This window comes from Gossypium hirsutum, chromosome A03 (genome assembly GCF_007990345.1).
Source record: "Gossypium hirsutum isolate 1008001.06 chromosome A03, Gossypium_hirsutum_v2.1, whole genome shotgun sequence".
Taxonomy (NCBI): Eukaryota; Viridiplantae; Streptophyta; class Magnoliopsida; order Malvales; family Malvaceae; genus Gossypium; species Gossypium hirsutum.
In genome coordinates, this window is record NC_053426.1 from 112,113,565 (window position 1) to 112,137,691 (window position 24,127).

The following is a 24,127-nucleotide window of genomic DNA, read 5'->3' on the forward strand; positions in this document are numbered from 1 at the left end:
TGGCTGGTCCGCGATTGCTTAACAATCGCTGTCAAGTCCCATCCTGTTTTTTTTCAAAGTGCGCGTATCCATATATATTCGTTTCCTTCTTCATTTTTCGATTCCATTTTTCCATCTAATAAAAGGGAAAATTTCTTTAAAAGGCCTATGTACTTTGTGTTTTAATAGATTTACTCCATCTATTATAAGTCGATAATCTTTAGTTCTCTACTTTTTAAAATAGGTGAAAATACTTGACAAGTCCCTCTATTAGAATAGAGGGACATAATCAAATTAGTCAATATAATTACATTCTATATCATTTAACTAATTAATGGAAAAAAGTTAACATCAAAAATTAAAATTACATATTTCGGAATAGGGGCGAAGTGCTGGCAAGGGTCTTAATCCCCTAAAATAGAAAAATTTTTATTTAGGTCTTTTTATAATTTATAAAATTTTAAATTAATATTCATAAAATTACACTTTAACCTCTTAAAAATGATATAAATTTAATTTAATTTTTTTAAAAATTATAAAGATATAAACTATTAAAATAATGAAATTATATTTTTATTATCATAAAATTATATAATTTAATTTTAATCTCCTTAAAAAAAATTTGACTTCACCTCTTTTTGGAAAGTAAAAAAATTAAAAAGAAATTCATAATATAGTAAAGATGTTCTATACAATTTGACGTATTCGTTTTGATCTTCACTTTTAGATTCACTTTTCCACCTTTGTTCTAAAAACGGCTCAGCCTCACGACTTGCCCTTTTGTTGTGCTTTTCTTTTATGCATGTCATATTTAAGATGCTCTATATGATTGAAAATACCCCAACGACTAGACTTGGCTAGAGCCAATTTGCTTGTCCGGTTCAATTAGTGTGATTCTATTTGGGTTTATTTTAAAATCAGGTTAATTGATTCAAATTCAAATTAAATGATTTTTAAATGTTTTTGTTTATATTTAATTATAAAAATTATAAATATTAATATAATTTATATTTTTTATTTTTTATTTTAAAAAACAATGATATGAGTTTTTTTAGGAGTCCAACCTTGCTTAAAATTGGGTCTAGATTTTTTTTAATCGGGCCTCGATTTGGTCCAACCTGACTAAACGTGCCCATGAGTTGAGCCAGGCCGAGACTTGATTCCAAACAAATTTCAAGCTTCTGCTTGTTTTTGAGCTGGCTCAACCCGTCCAAAAAGTCAATTTCACTCTTCAAAATATAAATAATAAAAAAATATATTTTAATTAATATTTTTATACTTTTATAATTAATTTTAAATTTAAAAATATTTTTTATTATTTAAATTGAATTCAAGCTAGGCCAGATTGAGGTGCAAAAATTATTATCCAAGCCCGACCTGACTACTTGACCCTTGGATAGGTCTAAACTCAACGTATGAACACTTCTAATAACGGCTCAACTTGAATGTTTTTGTAATTTCCACGCTGGTGATCACTGATATATAACAATCTAGTGAAAAGTGAAATTAAAAAAAATTGAATGGTCAAAATTAAATTATAATTTTTTATGAGACATAAAGATGTATTTTTATCATTGTTTTTATAAAAAAATATAAATAATAATTTTATCATTCTTGAAGTTTAAATTGCAATTTCATCATTTTAACTCATAACATTACAAATTTCAAAGGGTTTGAAGATAAATTTTCTGATTTTAAGGTGACCAACAGCCTACCCAGTGCCGCACTAAACATAGTAGAAAGGCCAAAATAATATTTTAACCAAAAATATACTTAAAAATTGTGATTAAACTACCATCAAAAGGATCCAAATTATGTGGATTAAAATCTAAGTCAAAAATATTTTCAAAATAAACATCATATCTTATTGAATATATTGTGTTTGCCAATATCATAAAAACATGACCACCATTAATTTGTGAATGAATATGTTAGTTGAAGAGAATGGCAACCCCAAAAAATAACAAAATAATACCATATTAATTTCGAAGTGAATTTCGTCGATTAAGTCTTAATTCGATTGATATGGGCATTGTTGTTAATGCAGGAAGAGATGGGATATAAATACGTTGAAATACACTATACTCCTATTTATAAGTTGAAATATTCTATTAAAAAATATAATTATAATTTATAACAAAATTATTTATAAAAAAAAAAACTTCAAAGAGATTCCCACTATCACACCAATGCTTGTTGCACTTAAAAATCTTTTCCCCCTTTTTGTTAAATATAATATGGAATCATGTTCTTTTTAGCAAAGAAAAACTTTCCCAAAGTTTTATGATTACCATCCCAAAAGTTAAAATTGAGCACTTCCTCAATAGGGGAAAAAAGTATAGGAGCCTTTGACCAAAAAATTAAAATAATAATAAATTTTGAGGTGCTAAACTTAAAATTATATTGTCAAATTATTGGTTTTGTATATGTATATTAAAATATGCTTTTAAATATTTGGATTTTTTTATATATTTGGAGTTCAGATTCTTACTTTTTCGAATTTTAAAATTCAAATTCAATTGTTAATGCTGTTAAAACTTTTTTTATTAAGTTTATTGACGTGGCATCTTGAAATAAAAGATGATATTATAATAAATATGAATTTAACAAAAGAATTTTAACGATGTTAATAGTTAGACTTGCATTTTTTTTATTTGGAGAGTAGAGAGACTAATTTCATTGAAATAAATTTAAATGGCTAAATTCTAAAAATATATAGAGTATAGGGACTTGAAGCATATTTTAACCTATATTTGACTTGAGAATCTAAACCCTATACCAACTTTAATTTGGTCCTTTCTGTTATTATTAATGTTATGCCTTGTTTCAAATTATTATTAATGTTATCCCTTGTTTCAAATCACATAGGCCCTGTTTACCTATTGGCTGATAACTGATTGTTGATTGCAGTGATTGATTTGATCAACTGATTCTATTAATTGATTTGACCAATTGATTCTATTAATTATTTATTTAAAAAGTGTTTGATAAAACTTAGCTGAAAGTTAATATGTGTAAAATGACAAATAATGGTATGACACATTTTATTGTTAAGTATTTATTTGTTTATAATACTTTAGTCTTTATTGGATTAAATTATTGAAATAAAACACTATTATTAAGGAATTAAAACATCCATTATGGTAATTAATTAGTGAATATTTTTTGAAATTTTAAATAAATAAATCTCTTAAGTTCCTTATTTGTAAATATTAACCTTGTGGAAATTAATAAATATTAATAGTATATCAATATAATTGTAAACTATATTCTTAGTGATATTTATGTCATGTTCTTAGTATGTAAATTATTGATATTTATGTCACACTCTGAATAAATTTGTTAAGTTAGATATTTCAATTAATATAAAGTTGCATAAGAAATCATTTTAAACAAGTAAATTGCAAATAAATTAAGAGTATATAAATATTTAGGGTTGAATGGGCTCGATTGAAATTTTCTTACGGAAATGTTGATTTTTGTAGATTCGCGGTGGAGTTTTTTTTTTTTAGATTTATTTTGGACTTTAAAGGTGAAAGTAAAAATGAGAGAATGAAGGCTTGTGATATATTGGCACCCCTATTAGGTTTAAAAGGATGTGGCAAATGGAGTAATTTTTGAGCAAGTATGCTCAGATATGACATTTCACATATCTCATTCACAATCAGTTATTGAAAAATGTTGTTCATCCCAGAGTTTTTTTGTTTTGGAGGTTTTAGCTCAACAATTTATTGCAAACATTCATTCATCAAAAACTACAATTAGATGATTTGACACCAAATCTTTTATTTGTACCCAAATCAGCTAAAAAATGTCCAAAACTCTATTTATCAAACACCCCATAGGTAAAATATTTTGTTAGTTGATTGATGTGCAACTAAAAAAATAAAAAAGCACAAAACCCGAAATTCAAAATTCAAAATTTCTTATTTAAAATGTGAAATTATTGTATCAAAATAGTGATTTCTTCGTAATTTAAACATTTTAAAAATTTCAATTCAACTTCATTTAAAAGAAGTTTATTTTCACTTTTTAATTACATTTTTAATTGTGTTAGTAATTTGGACTGAAGTATAATATTAATAATAGTAGGAAGATCAAATTATGTCAAATTAAAGTGTACGAATCAATCAATAATACCTTGGTTGTATTAAAAAAAAGGTCTAAGCCTTAAGACGTTGAGCACATAGGTTCAAGTCTAGCATTGTTAAAAAATATGTGCGACCTTGTTAATTAATTCAATTTAGTTTTTTGTTTGTAATGATTTAATTATAGTTAATTGAAACTTCAAAGAAAAAAGTATAGGGATTAAATTTGTAAATAGAATATAATACAGGAACTAAAACTAAAATTCGTCCAAAATAATATTTTGGATATAATAATGAATTAACCATATTTTGATATGGTTAATTGCAGGCCATATTCAGCATGGATTGAGCCTGATTTAATGGATAAACCATAGATTAAGACCCATTTTTTGGTATAACGGACAGACAATTTTTTAACCATTTTTTCTCGGTTTTTTAAGTTTTTAAATTTCATATGTTAAATTAAATGTTTGGAAAATTTATGGAAATTAAGATAAAACATAAGTTATTTTAGTTAAAAATTAAAAAATAGAAAAAAAATGTTGTTTTCATTGTTTTCCATGAAATATTTTGTAAAATTGAAAATGTTAAAAATAAGAATTTCTAAAATTTTATTTTTAGATTAATTAATGGATTCTCCCTATTTCAAACTCTAAAAATATGTTTTTTTTTCTTTAATTCATTTTCACGCCGCAAATAATATTACTAATCACCGATCTGTCAATGCATATTTCCTCAAGTTTCTTTATCACTAACGAGGAATCACCTTCTATTTCCACAAACCGAAAACCCATCTCTTGAGCAAATCTAATTGCTTGGGTACTGACTATGGCTTCTGCTATTAAAGCATCATGTATATGAGGTTTCCATAGACAAACTCCTCCCATGATAAATCCATCACCGGTCCGTATAATAATGCTTGTACTTGATGCTTCCAGATCATTGTAAAAGCTCGTATCAAAGTTTACGCGAATAAAAAGTTTCAGAAAAGATTGTCATCACCCTGATTCTTATGATGTATGGTTTAAATTTTACTCTGTCAGTAAAAATCTCAATGCTGTTTTTAAAAATTAGAAAAAACTTATTTTTGGGTGTTTAAATTACCTTAGTAATGCACTAATGATTTTCTATATATACTGGTTGATATATATATATATTAAGGATTAGTAGTTCTCATTTGATGATTCAACTTGACTTCAAATAGATGCCCTTAGCCTTAAGCAAATGCAAAAGTTGGCACAAAGCTAAAGAAGAAGAAGAAATTGTAAACTAAATACAAAGTTGTTGGACAAATCAATATCTTATGCTATGTTTTTCGGCAAGGAACATTATGCATGAATTTAAAAATTTAACTCGAATCGAGATATTTGAATTAAAAATCACTGTTATTCAAAATTGAATCGAATTCTATTTTTTATTTAACATATAAAAATAATTATTTTATATTTATAATTGTGAAAATAATTTAAATGTTATTGACGAGTTATTGTTTTTTAGAAGTGTTTATGAAAATGATTTTGAAATTTTATCAAATAATATTTAAAAGCCATAAAACAAAATTCATTTTTATCAATTTAAGTTTAAAAGATCTAAAACGAAAAAAGAAAAAATCGAACCATATTATAATGGACAAGTAAAAAAATCTAACTAAACTAAACCGATATCACCATTAGTTTTTACTAACTAATGAGCTTCATTTATTGTTGAAAAAATTCATTTAATTTTAATGATAAAACAATGAATTAAGATCAATAATTTGTTTTTCTATACATTATCCAAAATTGTTTTTTAGTCAAAAGAGCATGTGTTAAGCAAGAGTTTAAAATACTTCAATGGTAGGTGTGATGCTTTTTTTTTTTAATTTATTTAATTTTCAGTGGGAAAGGACCAAGACAAATAAATATATTTTTTTGAGCTTAAGACAAAGAAGTATTCTTCTTCGAAAATTACTGACTTTTTTTTCATATAATAAATTATCTTATTCGCGATGAAAAATATTTTGTATTTTATTATAGGTTCTGATAATATCTGTTCTTTATGATACAATATCTAGAATACTTATAATTCTTCTCCAACCTTTGAATAAAAGGATAATGCATTTTAACGTACTCGAACTCACGTCCTCTTATATTGACAATAAATATTAAGATATATATATTAAGAGAATGAATTTAGAAAAAAATTAGAGATAATATAGTGTTGAATATATAAAATTAGAAATAGAATTTTAGCAATGAAAAAAAAATGGCAACAAGTGCTTCTAGAGCACCTTTAAATTAAGAATTAAAGTTTAGTTAATATTATGTTTTAAAAATTATTATTTGGCATATTGCAATAATGTTTAAATCGGATTGGATTGGATTGGCTGAACTAGAAATAGATTGGGATATTGGGATGAAGAAAGTTATTTGATCAATCGACCCGAAATTGGTACAAACAGGATAAAAGTTAGTTGGACCATATATTTTTTTAAATTTTAATGATTTATTTAATTGAGTGGACGAAACGATTCAACCATTGGTCCAGCTCTAAAAATCCTAACATATTATTATTAAATTGTGTTATTTCTAAAATTCAACTAGAGGTGTTTATGGGCCAGATCAGATCCGTCCTATGCAAGGTATTTAGATCATTTTCCAAGTTCGGGCTCGACTCTAAAAAGTGGGCTTACTTTTTACCTAAGCCCTGTCCGATTTAAGAAAAGTAAACTCGGGTCCGTCCATATTTGATTTTTTTAAGTTAATTTTTATTGAAATTAAATTTTTTTAAAAATATAATACACTAAATGCACTAAAAAAAGCTAAAATAAAATATTTCTAACACATTAAAAATACATTAAAAAAATTACCATTAATATAACAAATGTATTGTATCAAACATAAATTTTAAAATTTTATATTTTGGGTTGGGTTATTTAGTTGGGTAAGTTTTTTTAAGTATTGGACAATGAATTTAATTGTTATTGGATTAGTGATTTAGTATAAATATAAATATATATTTATTATTTATCATATATAATTAATATAATATTGTTTTAAAACATGTTTTTCGGACCGGGTAAAATTTTTTTGTCCATGGCTCGACCCATACAGAAAACAATACTGAAATTTTACCAAAGTCTATTTTTCAAGCCTTGTATTGTGTCCAAACCCTTCTTTTTTTGGACAGACCTTCAGGGCTAGGTGGATGGCTCGACCCATGAGCTGGTTTTAACTTAATGTTTAGTAGAAGTATTATTTATTACACATGTTTTAGAATATGGGTTAGCAATAAACTTTTTAGCGTTTGGTGTAAGTGTTATTTATTACACATGTTTTAGTACATGGATTAAATAAACTAATTCAATTGGTGATATTTAACCATTCCAGTGACCTATTTTTAACAAAGAGAAAAAAAAATTTCGCTTATTTTAAAGATGTCTTATTTTATAAAAGAGCTTTTATTTGTGTTTTTAATTTAAATTTGCACTAATTATTCTTTATTTAATTCCTAACTATTGTAATATTTATGTAATAAATAAGATTTTTCCTTATGTTATTATACTACTAACCAACTGAGGCATTAATTCGTTAAATGTATCATCACATATGCAATATCATGTTAACTTATTATTTTCATATAATACTAAAAAAAATCAATTATGAGAACATTATAATTTCGTGTCAATACTGAAATTTTAAAATTAAAAAAGGAAACACAAGGACAAAGAATAATTCAATTAGAAAACATTAACTAAATCAACAATTTTATGCATAATAAATGATTAATAACAAAAATTAACCGAACAAATTTGACTATTACCGTTTGGTTTAAACTAAAAATTTAAGATAAAAAATACAATGATTAAAAATAATAATTCGGGAATCCCAAATTGTGACCTTTTGATCGAGTGTTTATCTTCTTTAGGAATAATATAAATTTAAATTATTTTTGCATAAAAAAATAATAATAATTTGAAAAGTATAGTCATAAACCTACCAATGTTATTGAAAGCATATCAGATTGGTTGGATTAGAAAGCAATCGATACATCAATTTAAAAAAAGAGATTGATCAATCTTTAAGTGAATTACTCGAAATCGATAAAAACTCGATAAAAATTTAAAAAATAGAAAAAGTGTGAACAAAGATGACCCAAATTGCGCAATTAAAATCCAACCCACCTAAACGTTCATACTATTTTTATGGAACTAAATTATTAAAACGGTGTATAATAATTAAAAAAAAAAAAAACAGCCCAAATCCAAAAGCAACTATCATTCAATGCCAACACTTCACTCAACCACGTGGCGTTCCCCCGTTGGTCACTCTTTTCCCTCACACAGAAGCAACATTTTTAAAATCCCCAAACTACCCCCACAACTATTAATTTCAAAGTATTATATCCATTATGTACCTATAAATAACGCACCTTCGTTTTTTTTCCTTTTTCACTTCCAAAAAGGAAAAAGAAAAGCAAAAAAATGGCTCATCGTATGGCGTTTTCTCTGTGTGTCATTTCGTATTTTTTATTCATCGGTTTGATATCATCGGAGGCTTTCTCGGTCGTCGGATCAGAAGTTGATCCGTTGATCAGGCAAGTAACGGACGGTCAAGATGATGGAGTGGAGACACAGCCCTTGACCGCTGAGCATCACTTCTCGCTGTTCAAGGCTCGGTTCAAGAAATCGTACGGCTCGGAGGAGGAGCATGATTACCGGTTCAAGGTTTTCCGGGCGAACTTGAGACGAGCGGAGCGTCATCAGAAGCTTGACCCGTCCGCGACTCACGGTGTGACTCAGTTCTCCGATTTGACTCCCGGTGAGTTCAGGAAGAGGTTTTTGGGGTTAAGGAGGCTGAGACTGCCTAAAGATGCGAACCAGGCACCGATTTTGCCTACCGATAATTTGCCTGAGGATTTTGATTGGAGAGAAAAAGGAGCTGTTACGCCCGTCAAAAATCAGGTTTTCAATTTTTAAAAGCCTGTAGTTTGTAACATTTTTAAAATAAATGTATTGCATTGATTTTTGTTTACGTTTGTTTGGTTATTAGGGTTCATGTGGATCATGCTGGTCTTTTAGTACAACAGGAGCCTTGGAAGGTGCTAATTTTTTGGCAACTGGAAAACTCGTGAGCCTTAGTGAGCAACAGCTCGTTGATTGTGATCATGAGGTTTGAGTTCTTTTACTTGTTTTGATGTTCTTAATGTTTATGTATAACCTTCTGTCCTTGAATTCATTACAATTTCAAATTGATGCTCATTAGTTCGTTTTTCTTTAGTTTGTGCAAAATGCTATGCGTAGTTTAAGTTGCTAAGTCGCATTAGAAATTTGTTAAACTTCCTTTAAGTTTGCAATTGGAATAATTGCATTAGAAATTTTTTTGTTAGTTATTGTTTCTGTCTTTGTTCAACATGATGGATATTATGAATACATTAAGGAATTGGTCAAAGAAAATAAACGATGAATTTTGGGAGGTAATGATCAGTTTGCATTTGATTTATTGATTCTTGCTTGATTCTAGGGTTCCAATCCCTCGTTCCCCAAATCAATACAATAGCTAAGAAAGTATATTAACACTAGGCTATGGCAAGAGTATTATTTTTTCAATACGTCTTAGTACATAAGTTAGCAATAAACTAACTTAATTTGCCCCTCAACTTATTTTGAGTAATGGGAAGTGAAACTTTTTACTTATTCTAAATAAGTCTTAATTTTTTTACTAGAGTTTTACTCATCCTTCTAATTTGAAGTCTAAATTTATACTTCGATTATTCTTTATGTTGTGATAAACTATTTTAGTACGTATGTAGTACCTAAGTTTTTTTTTTCTTTGTATTATTACACTAGCAACCAATGAGACATAAAGGGTAATTGTAAATCCTCTTTGGTTTATAGTGTGATCCAGAGGAAGCAGGTTCATGCGACTCAGGATGCAATGGTGGTCTTATGAATAGTGCTTTTGAGTATACACTCAAAGCTGGTGGACTCATGCGTGAGGAAGACTACCCCTACACTGGCACTGATCGTGGGACCTGCAAATTTGACAAGTCCAAGATTGTTGCTAAGGTGGCCAATTTCAGCGTTGTTTCCCTTGATGAGGATCAAATTGCTGCAAACCTTGTGAAGAATGGTCCTCTTGCAGGTAAGTCAATAATTTTTACCCTTACACTAGCTTTAGGGATATTTGAATTCGTTTATCATTTGCACTAAATTCGAGTATTATTATCCAAATCTGAATTAATTAAATCATACAGCAAATATCCAAATCGGTGAGTTTACCTGAGAGGATCCTTTATTGTCGGGACTTGATCAAATTAGTCCCTCTAGTATTAAATAGATAAATTAGTCCTTGTGTTATTAAAAAGAATCAACTAAAGGCAAAGTGGACTAGAGTTAACATTTACTGTTTAAAAAATATCATTTATTGTTTCACTAATTTTCAAGACATTTTTTATACAGTAAATGTTAACTATGCTCCAATTTGGATTTATTTGATTCTTTTTAATAGTATAGGGACTAAATTGATCCATTTAATAATAGAGAGATTAATTTGATCCAGTCCATATAATACAGGGACCTCTCAAGTACTTTAACCTATCCAAGTCTGTTATAGATTTGCATTTAGTAAGTGTAAAAAGTTTTAAGAAGTAAAACAAATAATGGATTTCGATATCCAAATCTGAATTCATTATCTACAAAACTAAAGTAGATTTGGATAACGGACATCCGAATATGTTAAAGCAGATTCAAATAATGGATATATGAGGATTAATTTCGACATCCATTTACAATTTGTTATCAGCAAATCAAAGTTTCACAAATATCCAAATCCTTACTATCCATTGCTGAATAATGGCTTATCATTAATTCTGAGCTGTCTGCTTCCTTTTGCAATGGCAGTTGCCATAAATGCAGTGTTCATGCAAACATACATTGGGGGAGTTTCTTGCCCGTACATTTGCTCTAAACGCCTCGACCATGGAGTATTGTTGGTGGGGTATGGTTCAGCAGGCTATGCCCCCATCAGGTTGAAGGATAAACCATATTGGATCATTAAGAACTCATGGGGAGAAACCTGGGGTGAAAATGGATACTACAAAATCTGCAGGGGTCGCAATGTTTGTGGTGTAGATTCCTTGGTCTCCACTGTTGCTGCTGTTAATACCAACTCTGAGTAATGTGTGTGTATGCCCCAATTGGTTTGCATATATGTGATGTTTTACGCAGGTATTTGGGAAAAACTTGATGTTTTTACATAAACCTTTTAAATTCCTCATGTTTCTGTATTTGTGTAAAAACAACTGAAATGTTTGTTAGTGCAAAAAAGTTCCAACTAACCTTTGATTTTCATTATGTTCTGTTCTTTTGTCCTTCGGGCTTATTTAATTGGGCATGTTAGATTAGTTTTGGATAGAATCGATCTTAGATTAGATTAATTTGTGTATTTTAAATGTTCGGGTTGTTTCGGTTTAGGTTTTAGGCAAAAGTTTTTAGGGTTGGGTCATTTGGGGTTCTAGTTTTTACGGGTTGAGGTTGTTTTGATTTTTTATTTGGTTGTTTCGGGTTCAAATTGTGTAGTATTCAGGTTAGTTTTAACTTCAGTTAATTCGATTCTGTAATGTTGGCATTTTATCATTAAATCGGGTTGAATTTTGAGTTGATCACACTCAGATCAGACTCTTTTAAGTTTAAAGAAGAAAGATATCTAAATATATATATATTAATTTTGTTTTAATATTTAATTTTAGATATGAATTTTGATTTTTTTCTTTTATAATTTTATATATAAAATTTTGATTTAATTTAATTTTTATAAAATTTTAGCACAATTATTGATTTTTTTTTGTATTTAACCACAATCAAAGTTACACTAAATTAAAATTAAATATGATTTTGATAATTATCCCGAAAAAATTATGGTTAAGTGAAATGGCCGTGCATATCCCAGTGAAGGCAGAAGATGGGCCTTATTTCATAGTCCATTAATTCTCATATAAAACGAGAAAAAAAGGGCATGCTTAAGATTTATATAGACTGTGGACTGAACGATGAACGATCTATTTATTCAGGAATAAATTAAATTTTTTATTTCCCTAGAAATATCAATAGTTTAGGAGTTAATTAATTGGAACACTCTTGTTTAAATTATAATAATGATGATGGTGATGATAATTTGAACACTCTTTGTTTTGATTTAAAAAATTATACTTTTTTTAAGAAAAAAAAAATCTAAGTTCATTGATCCTAGTCCTGCGCACAAAGAGGGATTTTTTATTATCAAAATTTAATAAGATCTTCAACAACCAAGTAGTATGTTGATAAAATATTATAATAATACTAATAATTTGATAGTGGATTAATATTTATGGTTAAAATTTTTTATTAGCTAAAACTGATAATTGTTAAATTTATTGAGTTTTGTTATTTTTAAAACTTTATATGGTAAATAAATGATCACTTGTAGCTTATTATTCCCGCGTATTATCACTAAAAAATAAGTTAGTTAATAGATTTAACAGTTGTTGTTTGTGTTAAGATTAAATTTTTAAAATTTAAAAAGTATAGGGATTAAGAATGATAAAATTAGAAAACATGAAATAAATCTATAACATTATGTACAGTATAGGACTAATATCAGAATTTAACCAAACAGATTTAATTATTACTATTTGGGTTATGACTAAAATTTCTCAATTCAAAAAATACAAGGATTAAATTTGACCAAATTAAAATATATGAACTAAATCCATAATAAATGCGTACACATAATACAAGATCCAAGGGCTAATAGCAAAATCGACCAATGTTTAATCTTTACCAATTTGAGATCCCAAATTTGATTCTGGCTGTGTAAATCATATATCGGTCTTTTTCAAATTTATTCTAGTCTAAGGTTGGATATGTTTCGATTCAGGTGCCTTTGTACATTTTTAATTACGGTTATTATTTGTGATTATACTTCTAGTTGTATTTATAAAAAAAAATGAAGTTTACAATTACAATACAATCAAAGTATAATTATAAAATATGTGTCAAAACAACTATAAAATATAATTAAAATAATACCGATACAAATGAACTAAGAACCGGAATAATCCAACCTAAAATCAATCCTACACATGATAATTATGCATAATGAGTCTCGAACCAACCTCAGCCTTTACCAAAGGAGGGATATAAATAAGACAAAATCAATGTTCAAGTGTCTGATGTCAGATGCCATGCTAAGGCACATTATATTTTTAAGGAGATAATTTATGTTCAAACCCTAGAGATGATGTATCATTGGCGAAAGAACTCAAGTTCAAATACGGGAGATAATATTGTTAGTAGAAGCAATAATGAACCCCAGAAAAAATTAATCTTTGTAACTTGACTCCAAAAAAGAAATTTTTTTTATATAACCCCTTTAGTTTTTAAGAAATCACAAATTAATATAATGGAAAAAAATGATATTTTACTTCTTTTAAAAATTTTATTATTTTTTAGCTCAAACAATTTCCAAACTGTCCCTTATATTCAAAAGAAATAATAAGACATAACCAGTGAGTTATAGCACAAACCAGCAGTCAGCCGAACTGAATCAAGCCAAAACAAAGCCAAAAACACATATGGTTAAAAATGGTACGTACCCAGATTTTCTATATCAAAAAAAGGGCAAATCAATGGAGTAAGAAATGACCTCACGAACGCTGTATAGCCACCAAGCTTTGGATATATAGGGTTTTTTAGGTTAGGTTAAAATTAGGAAATGCTAGGGTTTTTAACCACTACATTTTTTTATTTTCCCATTATTTATTTATATATAACAGTTCTTCGGCTTTTGCCTTAATGTCTTAAATCACATCACATTTGAGAGGTGTCACTGTGTGGAAATTTTTCTTGTATGGTAACTGTTTTTAGAGTGGGTAGCCGCTTGTAGCTTTCTTTTCATGGTAACTACATCTTTTTTTCATGGAAATTTTACACAAAATATTCATGGAATTATTGATATTTTAGGTTTATTTCAACATCTATTTGAATGGCATATAAAGGATGTTATTGCAATGAAGATTGATGCTTTGCATGGTTAATTTAGGGTAAAATTTTTCATTATTTGCCATATATATATAGATCAAGTTTTGGTGATGAATATGCCATTGGTTCATTCTTTAAGAATTTATGGTGATGCACCCTTGATTCACTTCTTTATTATATTGCTTTTAAGTGCCTTTTGTAAGTTACTTCTCTATACTTCTAAAGAAAAATTCGAAGCTTTATCTATTGAGAATTGATAAACTCTTTAATAAATTGGATATTATTTTCACTCGGATTTTTTCTTGATTTTATGGAAAACTCGAATATTTGAAATTACTTGAAGAGACAACAAATTCAATAAAAACCATGCGTGGCTCACGGTCACTTATTAATAAGACATGTGCATATGTATTTAATAGGGTTTGAGTCAAATTCCTTAAATGACATTAATTGAATCAACCTTCCCTCAACAGATATACATGCATACATATATATATTATTGAGAACAATGGCTAAGTAAAAGCTTGTAGTTAATTCTAATAATGCAATGGACAAATATGCTACCACTAGATTAACTGAATCAACCTCCACTTAATATATATATATAACACCAATTTTATTTAATCCATATTACAGTTCATGACCTAGCTGGTCTCATGTTGAGAACATATTGAGAATGATGGCTAAGTAGAAGCTTCTAGGTGGTACTAGTAAGATTTAAGGGTGTTAAAGTCTATGTTACATTAACTCAAGTATGAGTATAAGATATGTCTAATGTTTTTAATTTTTTTTCTTCTATTTGAAAGATTCTTTAAGATCGTATTTCTAAATCTGTATATCAGACACAAATAGTTTAAAAAAAAACGAAGAATTTAAACAATTTCTCATTAATTGCTTTATTAAAGACCATGTGCTTCTTCTTCATTTAGATGATAATTTTTTTCTTCAAAATGTAGGGCATTTGAAGTTGTAACCTGAATTTGAATTAAATACTAGGTTTGATCTGATCCAATCCAACTCGACTCATACTTTTCCTTTTCGAAAGCCTTACAATGGGTTCATACCAAACTTGTAATCAATGAGCAACCAATATTAAAAGGAAAGGTATATATAACATAACATTCACACCATAGTTATACATATAGTTTGTCATTTGTTGCCACTGTCCCATGATTTAGACTTGAAACTAAATACAAAGTTAATGTACATGAATAAAAACAATCTCTCTTTTTTACAATTTTAGCAAATTTGTCCTAATTTTGGAGACATTTTAAAATCACACAAAAAATTTTCAAAAATGAAACAAAATTAACTAAAATTGAACTTTATTCAACTTATTCAATGGACCAAGTTGCAAAATTCCTTTATGCAAAAAGAAATCTAACTATTTAATCTACTATATATATATAATTAATCAAACCCACTTAAAGGTTTCTTAATTAATTATGATCATGCCTTTTTGTAATGTATGTGCACCAAATTATTTGGTTGGTTCATAAGTGGTTTTTAATTATATCATTTCCCTTTCTAACTATAATAGGAAACCTATCCTAGAATTACAACATAAAGAAGAATCCACTCCATACATAACTTTATAGGATATATTTGATGCACTCACTGTGTATATTATAAAGAATAAACTATAAAAATAATTACTTTTATTTACTTCAGATTACATTTTAGTTATTTATGTTTAAAATGTTACGTTTTAGTCACTTACGTTATCGTTTTGTTACGAAGTGGTTACTCTATCGTTAAGCTCTGTTAACTCCCTAACAATAGTCTTACGTGACAGTCTAAATAGGTTTTAAATGCCAACTTGGATGTCCTACGCTGCAGTTCAAATTAAATTTATTTAATTAAAAATCTATTTTCATCCCAACAACTGGACATCCAAGTTGACATTTAAAATCCATTTGGACTATCATATAGGACTGCCATTAAGGAGGTAACAGAGTTTAACTGTAAAGTGACCACTTCATAACAAAACGATAACGTAAGTGACTAAAATATAATTTGAAACAAACAAAAGTGATTATTTTTATATTTTACCCTATTATAAACGAACCATATAATAATACATCATTACAAAATATTTTTTTAAAAAAATCAAATGATTTCATGGTTAATAATATATATAAACACTATTAATGTATTGACTTTTTTTTTTACAAATTTTCAAGTACAAAGGATATATTCCAATTTTTCTTTATTTTCTATAAATTTTTTTCATTGAAGGGTATCTATCTTTTTCATATAGTAGAGTTAGTGTAATTGTGTCTTTACCATAAAAAATCAAAGCTTATAATATATTGCTTTCTAATTAAAGCCATTATAAGATGCTCCCCCACATTAGTCTTTTTTATTTTACCTTCTCAAAGAGCTTAGCTCATGCTTTATAGCTATATAGCTAGGGAAACGATTCCCATATTCATTTTTTGATTAATTTAATTTAAAATGTGTGCCGCACCTAACCAATGTTTTATACTATATATTAATTATAAAGATTTCATAAAGTATGTGCAATGCATGAATATGAAATTATATAATATATATAATACACATCTTACATAAAGAAATTAACCAAATTATGTAATACATACCAAGCATGCTAATTGAGTTTTAATTCAATTAATATGAATATTATTGTTAATACGGGTTGAAGAGGAATTATGAATAATTTTAGATATCGTATTAAAAGAAAACAGATATTATTAGAATCTATAACAAGATTATTAAAAGAAAATTATGTAGTATACAAAATTCATGATTTTAAGTATTTCTTTGCACATGAAATGAACCTTCTCCCCCCTTTTATCTGCAAATTTTTCATTATCTGATATATTAATCTTTTTGTTACCTAAGTTTGATTCTCATGCATTGGGAAATTTAAACAAATTCATACATATACATACATATATATACATACATATATACATGTGTATATATATATGTATATAAGAGTTAATCATCATAAAACATATGTTAAGTAGTGCTTTAGTTTTGTAAGAAAAAGTGGCTTTGAAGTTGATAAACAAATGAAAGAGATGAATAAGAACAAGGAAGAAGACAAAACAGCTAAACCCCCATTTTTAATATTACAAGAGAGACAAGATCATATAATTGCAGGTCTTGAAGTTTGTAAACAAAGAGATTTACAAAAATTTAAATAAACTTCATCATCTTCTTAATTTACTCCCCCACCCCGCTCTTGTTTGTTTATTTCCCTTTTTAAAAGTTTTTTTTTTTTGTGTGTGTTGAATATATCAGATACATGCACTAGGGTAAGTACTGCGAATGAAAAGCTTGCTCTATGATAATAATGGGGGATTTTTAGATTCCAAAAGATGATTACAAAATAAGGGTTTTTTTTTTCTTCTTCAAATTTTCACTTTCCCCATATACAAAATGTTGGGATTTTTCTTCTTCTTTTTTTTATTAAGATTTTGGGTGAAGGAAAAATTGCGTACCTGCAGACATGAAAGCAGCATTGAAAGGAGATGGATATGCAAAAGGAAGTAGAGTTTCAGTAGCTGAAGCTGTAGCAGTATTAGCAGTCGCCATTGTTAAAGCTTGATTTGGCTGTTGTAATGGAGTCTCTCTAGATGAACATTCTCCAAGTGAGTAATGACCTTGATCTGGTCCTTGATCATATAGTATACCTTTAAAAACATGGCCTCCTATCATCACAGCCGTCCGATAAGCATACTGATCACCCCCTGCCGTGGTATCTTCCATTGAACACACTCGAACACACCGGAATGTCGCCGGTGATGTAACTTCAGCCGGAAAATCCCCTACTTCTAACCCTAGAAAAATGAAAAAAGAACCACTTAAAAAAACCAAGCAAAATCAAACATCACAAAGCTGTTCCTTGTCAAAATCCCATTCTCAAAATAGAAAAGAAAAAGCTGCTAGGGCTGCAATGAATATATATATACCTGAAGAAGGATTTTCCCTAAGCCTTTTAGGGTTATGTTGCAGAGGCTGTTGTTGGTGCTGATGATGGTGACGGTGACGCCTTCTATAAGCAGGAACCCAAGTGCTTTTAATATGAGTTTGGCATTCAAATCCTTTGCTTCTACAACAAGTCCTACACCTCATATAATTACAGTCTTTTTTAGCTTGGTTACCACAATCTTGACACCTTGTACCGCCGCCTGTTCCACCACCATACCCCCTACTAGACATCATCATCACTCCTTCATTCATTAATCAAAAAAAAAAAAAAACCCCATTTTCATACAAATCTCTTGTGTTCCTTTACATATTCATATGTCTATATATATCTATATGTATAGGTGTGTATGAATGGTACACTAAGAGACAAAGAAGAAAGGGGTTTAAGTAGGTAGGTGGTTGAGGTAGTAGAAATGATAGGTTGTGGGTTTATGTTTGATGAGGTTTTTTTGTTTTTTAAGAGATTAATGATATTTATTTTTGAGTTCATGGTTCATAATTTTTATGGGGATCTTGTTTTTTTCAGTTTAATAATTCTGGGTTTTCTTTAAGCTGTGAAAAAAATTTAAAAAATTAAAGAGAATTGAAGAGTTAAGATGAAATGGAATCCCAGGGGAGTGTCTGTGTTTTAACGCCGCCATAGGATCATCACCTACACTTATAATAAAACCAGTATAGCTAGATATTAAAAAAAAAGAATAATGAAGATATCTGTAATATTATATGAATAAATTGGTTTTCTTTTAAAAATCCTTTTTCTATTCTTTTTATCTCTTTGATTACAATGGTAGTTCTAGTACAATTTGGCTTTTCTTTTTGGTTTGGAAAAAAAGTTATAAATATTGCATTAAGGAAGAGTAAATGGGTGTTTTTAAATGAACAGTGTGTTTATTGTTAGGAAGATAAAAAAATAACAGTAGTCATGAGACTAGTTATTGTAGTTGTAAGATAAGCATACCGATTCTTAGCTCGATTGATATGTGTATTGTTGTCAATTCAGTAGAACGTAAGTTCGAGTTCGAGTGCGCTGAAACGTATTATCCTCTTGGGGAAATGTTATAAATAGTTCTAAATATTGTCTTAAAAAGAACAGATATAATCAAAATTTATGAAATTGTTCAAAAAAAATCTGCATAAATTTGGTAAAAGTAATCAAAAGGCAAAGTTGTAACAAATTTAACTATTCCCATTAAAAAATGACATGAAAATTAATTTTTTTTTCAAAAAGCTTTCAAAATATAATCCCGTTAAGTAACAAATGTTAATGTTGTTAAAATTTAACATTATTTAATTCGATCTTTATAAATACATTCCTTTTTTCAATATTTTCAAAATCGGTTTGTACACCAATCTGGAAGGAGAAAAAAATCAATTGCCCTTTAAATCGGAATAAACTGATAGAATCGAATTTTATAATTTTATAAATTAAACTAAAAATTAATACTTTAACATAATCAATCTCATTCCAATAATACTATTTCTTTTTTAAATAATCAAATATGTAATCATTTAAACAGTTTGATATTCAAACAACATCAAATATATGGTGTGTGTATATATATATATATATCACATTATAAATATAAAGAAACTGTGTAGGTAAGGTTTTCTAAAAGAAACTGATAGCTGACATCTTTCACTTTCTATTTGTCCTTTGCACCCATAAAACCCGCCTCTTATCCATGGCTTCAACTCAAGCTTTTTATAATATATATATAAATTATTGCTTTTGTTGCTAGGGCTGCAAATTTTTACCTATAAGAGGGGAGGGGGGAGGGGGGTAATGTAGGATCTATTAATGGGTGCTTTTTGGTTTTGTTTTTAGTGAAACTGAAGTTAACTTAATTTTACTATGAATTTCGGGTTAATATATCATTTGATATTTATATTTAAATTTAATATTTAATTTAGTATTCAATTATAACATCATGTGGATTAATAAATATTTTATGTGTGTTTTAGTAAAAAAATATGTAAGTATTTAATTGGGACAAAAAAAACTCAAGTATTAAATTAGAATATTGAAGATAAACTCGAGTACTTAACCGAGACAAAAAGAAACTCAAGTATTGAATTGAAAAAGTTCATATACCAAAGTGAGTATTGAAGCTAAACTCAAATACAAAATTAAGACAAAAAAATAACTTGGTGTCAAATTGAACATCGAAGACAAACTTAAGTACTTAATTAGAAAAAAAAACTTGAGTACCAAACTGTAAAAATTTAAGTATTAATTTGAATATTGAAGGCAAATTCGAATACAAAATTGGGACAAAAAGCACACTCAGGTGCTAAATTGAATATTGAAATCAAACTCAAATATTAAATAATATTTTAAACATTTAAAATATAATAGGATTAATTACATTAAATATCTTCAAACCATCACCCATGTTATATATTGATCTCTCCAAACTTTCAAAACGTTTTAGTCAAGTTCTCGAAGTACTAATATTCTATTGATGATCAATCATGACATTACATTAGTTTAGACGTTAAAAGGTGTTAACTGTCAGTTTATGTATCTAATGTAATTTTAAAGAAAGTTAATTCAAAAAGGATAACAAAATAACCCGAACACCGATGATTCTGATCCAATCCAATTCAATTATATATGAGTGAATTTTATTTTTCTGAAAATTTAATTTGGGAGTAGCGTAGGATGTGGCATTTAAAATTTTCGAGGTTAAGGTTGGGTTTTGATCAAACGTACACCATCCTAAAAATTTTACCAAAATACTCCATTTTTATTTCATAACTAATTTTGTATATTTTAATTTGAAAATTTCATTTTTCTTTATAAATTTTCATTATTTTATATTTTTTATCATCTTATAATATGCATGTTATTTAATTTTGTAAAATTTTATGTAGTATAAAATATCATTTAATATTTTGGGGCGAGTCGGGGTAGAATTCGAAGAGTTTGTTGTTTTTGGAGGAGAGGTTGAGTATGAGTATTAGAATTTTAAATAAAATCGGGTTAATGGATATAAATTTTGAGTTAATATTGGGTAAACTAAAAATGGTCACGTTTTATTACCATTTTTAAAATCAAATTATAAATACGTATATTTATCGCATTGACAACTTGGATTTAACATATTAAAAATATAAACAATATCAATACAGTTCTTTCTTTTCTTTTTGACAAGTCAGATTCAAATTGCATACGTATATTAACGCATTAGATTTAAGCAGGAATTTAAGTATGTTCCATGCATGGTTTTTAGAACCAGATCGATGGTCGAATTAGTTCAACTAGTCTACTTGGTTCGATTAAATAAATCAGAAAAATTCAGATTAAAATGTGTTGTTAGCCCTGGTACTTTGACAAAATTTGAGATTTAGTCTATATGCTTAAAAAGTTAAAATTTAAGTCTTCTTACTTTTTTATTTAAAAAAATCTCAGTTCAAATATTAAAATCGTAAGTTGTTTTTGTCAAAATTTGTCAACTTGAAATTTTGATTAGGATGTCCTCATATAATGTGGCATATGATTGATAGAAAAATAAACATGCTAAATAGATAAATTTTGACAAAAATTACCGATGGCGATAATAATTGGACTAGAATTTTTAAATTGAAAATATACTAGGATTGTATTTTTAACTTTTAAAGTATATGGACTAATAGCTCATTTTAACCAAAAATTCGTAATAAAAAAAATTAAATTTAACTCATTTTTAATTTGATAAAATCGATTTATATTAATTTTCGAACTAATTAATCTAATACCTCTCTTTGAATCGAAATTCTAATTGACTCTCGATCCAACTGAGTATATTCCAGGTGTTTGGCTTTCTTTGTATATAATATAAATTGTTGCATGAAAATGAAAGAAAATTACCCAAAAAATAGTCGGACCATGACGTGGTAACTGGTCCAAATCTTACCAATGTCTTTGAATTCAAGGTCTTTACTGTTTTAGACTTTAATCGAGGCACTACACCCTGAGTTTTGGGGGAATAAGTCTGCTACTCTTTCTTTTCAAATTTTATGCTTTGATTTAATTGCTCCCTCACAAATTTAAAAATAAAATAAAATAAAAACTAAAAATTTTTTGTTCATTTCATTAAAATTAAGTTACTAGGAAGATATTAAGAAATTTCCGATTAGACCTATTAACGAGTTAATATTACCTTGAGTTAAAATTTTATCTCTTAATTTTGTGAAGAATTCGAGTACTTAATATTTTTTTGAAGTGGTAGCAAGTTCAACAAAATAAGAGCATTTCGTCAGAATGAACCATGCGTGGTGTATGATTAGATACCAAGGAAATCGGGAGCAAAGTTAGAAAGTTGCTTTAGAGGGCATAGATGAATCATAATTTTTGAGAACTAAAGTGCAAAATTACCATTATACAAACTTATAATTTTTTAAATTTAATTTAAAGAGACTACAATGTAATTTTATCATTTTTGGGAGGAGACAAAGCCACCACCTGCCTTTCTTGTCTACACCCTTAAGGGAAACGTAAACATTTGCGCTTGGCACAGTTTGAGCCCATGCCTACAATATGTAGAGCACTTGTTTAGTCGAAATGGTATTCTGGTTGTCTATAACTACAATATTGATTCATTGACTGATCTATCAAGTCTAGACAAACAACAAGAAGGCGGCTTCCCCTCATCAAAAGCAAAGTTGAATACAAAAGTCCCATCAAACAATACAAACTCATCCTTAATCAAGAAGCTCATATACTTCAAAAAAATTCAAAATGAGTAAGTAAATAAACTCGAAGCTAGTATTGACTCCTTAATGGGCCTACAGAATACGGATGACTAGTTACTGGACTCTTTCCAAAAAATACCTTGAGAAGAAAAAAAAGAAAGATGGACACTTAAGCATGTAGTTATTAATATAATTGCTTTATTATTATTATTATATATTTCAAAATAGTTATGTTGAAAAAGACATATTAATTTGAGATAAAATTTATTATATTTTATAAATAATTTTGACAAGACTCAAATTTTTTAATTTATATTTTATTTATTTCTTATTGCTTGAAGTATTTTTATTTTCTTCTTTTTATTGTTATTTTCTTATTATATTAGCATTATTGTTGCTATTGAGAACTCTTCCTTTCTCTTTTTTTTTTCAATGCTGAAAATATCTTCTTCCTTTTTTTTCTTATTTATATTCATACATTTTTTATTTTAATTATTAATATAAATACATGAAATTATTTCACACAAATATTTATATATATAATAAATATAATATGATGAAAATATTAAATCATTGTGTTTGAAAATAAAAAAGTCTAAAATTTTAAAAAGTATATAAAGCAAAATTCAAAATATTTTTATATGATCAAATTTCATGTATTTATATTAATAAATAGAATCAATCCATTGCATGGGTTGGAAACTAGTTTACTTAATATTATAATCATTTGGTTAAATTACTAAAAAGATTCTTGAACTAATTTACTTTTTTTTAAATAACCCCATATACTTTTATTGTACTTAAATAAGCCCCTATTGTTTGATTTGCATGGGTCGAAAACTAGTTTATTGCTTTCGAGAAGTTAATCCATCTATTTTAATTGAGAATAGTAAACTATTTTATAAAACCCCTCTACTTTAATCAGGGGTGAAGGTAGAAAACATTTTAGGGGGTTGAAATTAAATTTTAATTTTTATGATAGTAAAAATACAATTTTAACATTTGAATAGCCTGTATCTTTATAACTTTTAAAGGATTAAATAAAAATTTTATTATTTTTAGAGGGTCAAAGTGTAATTTTATCTTTTACTAATTTAAAATTTTAAAAATTTTAAAAAACTTAAATGAAAAATTTTCTATTTTAGGGGGGTCGGGCCCCTCCCAGCCCCCTGACTATGCCGCTGACTTTAATTGTCAAAATTTGATCCTCATGCTTTACGAAAATTAAGAATTTAGTTCAGTTATTGATAAACATGCGAAATGAAATTGCTATTTTTTCTAATTAGTTTATATAAATGGTTGATCAATTTAATATGAAGGTTTAACGGTGTTAACTTAATTGGACCAATTTTTGGTTTTTGTAAAGTAAAAGGATCAAATTCTAATAAACTATAATAGAAGGATTAACATCTTAATTTTTATAAAATGG

At 27.7% G+C, this 24,127-nt stretch overlaps 2 protein-coding genes across 2 annotated transcripts; one reads left to right on the forward strand and one right to left on the reverse strand.

The window, feature by feature from the left end:
• Window positions 1–8,438: 8,438 nt before the first annotated feature.
• Window positions 8,439–11,384, forward strand: LOC121222312 (cysteine protease RD19A). Its single transcript, XM_041102813.1, has 4 exons — window positions 8,439–9,009; window positions 9,098–9,217; window positions 9,943–10,189; window positions 10,948–11,384. The coding sequence occupies exons 1-4, from the start codon at window positions 8,530–8,532 to the stop codon at window positions 11,223–11,225; spliced, it is 1,125 nt and encodes a 374-aa protein (XP_040958747.1). The 5' UTR covers window positions 8,439–8,529; the 3' UTR covers window positions 11,226–11,384.
• Window positions 11,385–17,098: 5,714 nt separating this feature from the next.
• On the reverse strand, window positions 17,099–18,630 carry LOC107927906 (protein SHI RELATED SEQUENCE 3). The gene is made up of 2 exons (XM_016859029.2): window positions 18,006–18,630; window positions 17,099–17,873 (listed from the first exon to the last, which is right to left on the reverse strand). Exons 1-2 carry the CDS (start codon window positions 18,274–18,276, stop codon window positions 17,503–17,505), a joined length of 642 nt encoding a protein of 213 aa, XP_016714518.1. The 5' UTR covers window positions 18,277–18,630; the 3' UTR covers window positions 17,099–17,502.
• Between the last annotated feature and the right edge of the window lie 5,497 nt (window positions 18,631–24,127).

Excerpts from the sequence above, each read along its gene's own strand:
- LOC107927906 (XM_016859029.2), bottom strand. The coding sequence starts at position 18,276 with ATGAATGAAGGAGTGATGATGATGTCTAGTAGGGGGTATGGTGGTGGA. Across the intron at positions 17,874-18,005 it reads TAGGGAAAATCCTTCTTCAG|GGTTAGAAGTAGGGGATTTT; the intron begins GTATATATATAT and ends TCATTTTTCTAG.
- LOC121222312 (XM_041102813.1), top strand. The coding sequence starts at position 8,530 with ATGGCTCATCGTATGGCGTTTTCTCTGTGTGTCATTTCGTATTTTTTA. Across the intron at positions 9,010-9,097 it reads TTACGCCCGTCAAAAATCAG|GGTTCATGTGGATCATGCTG; the intron begins GTTTTCAATTTT and ends TTTGGTTATTAG. Across the intron at positions 10,190-10,947 it reads GAAGAATGGTCCTCTTGCAG|TTGCCATAAATGCAGTGTTC; the intron begins GTAAGTCAATAA and ends TTGCAATGGCAG.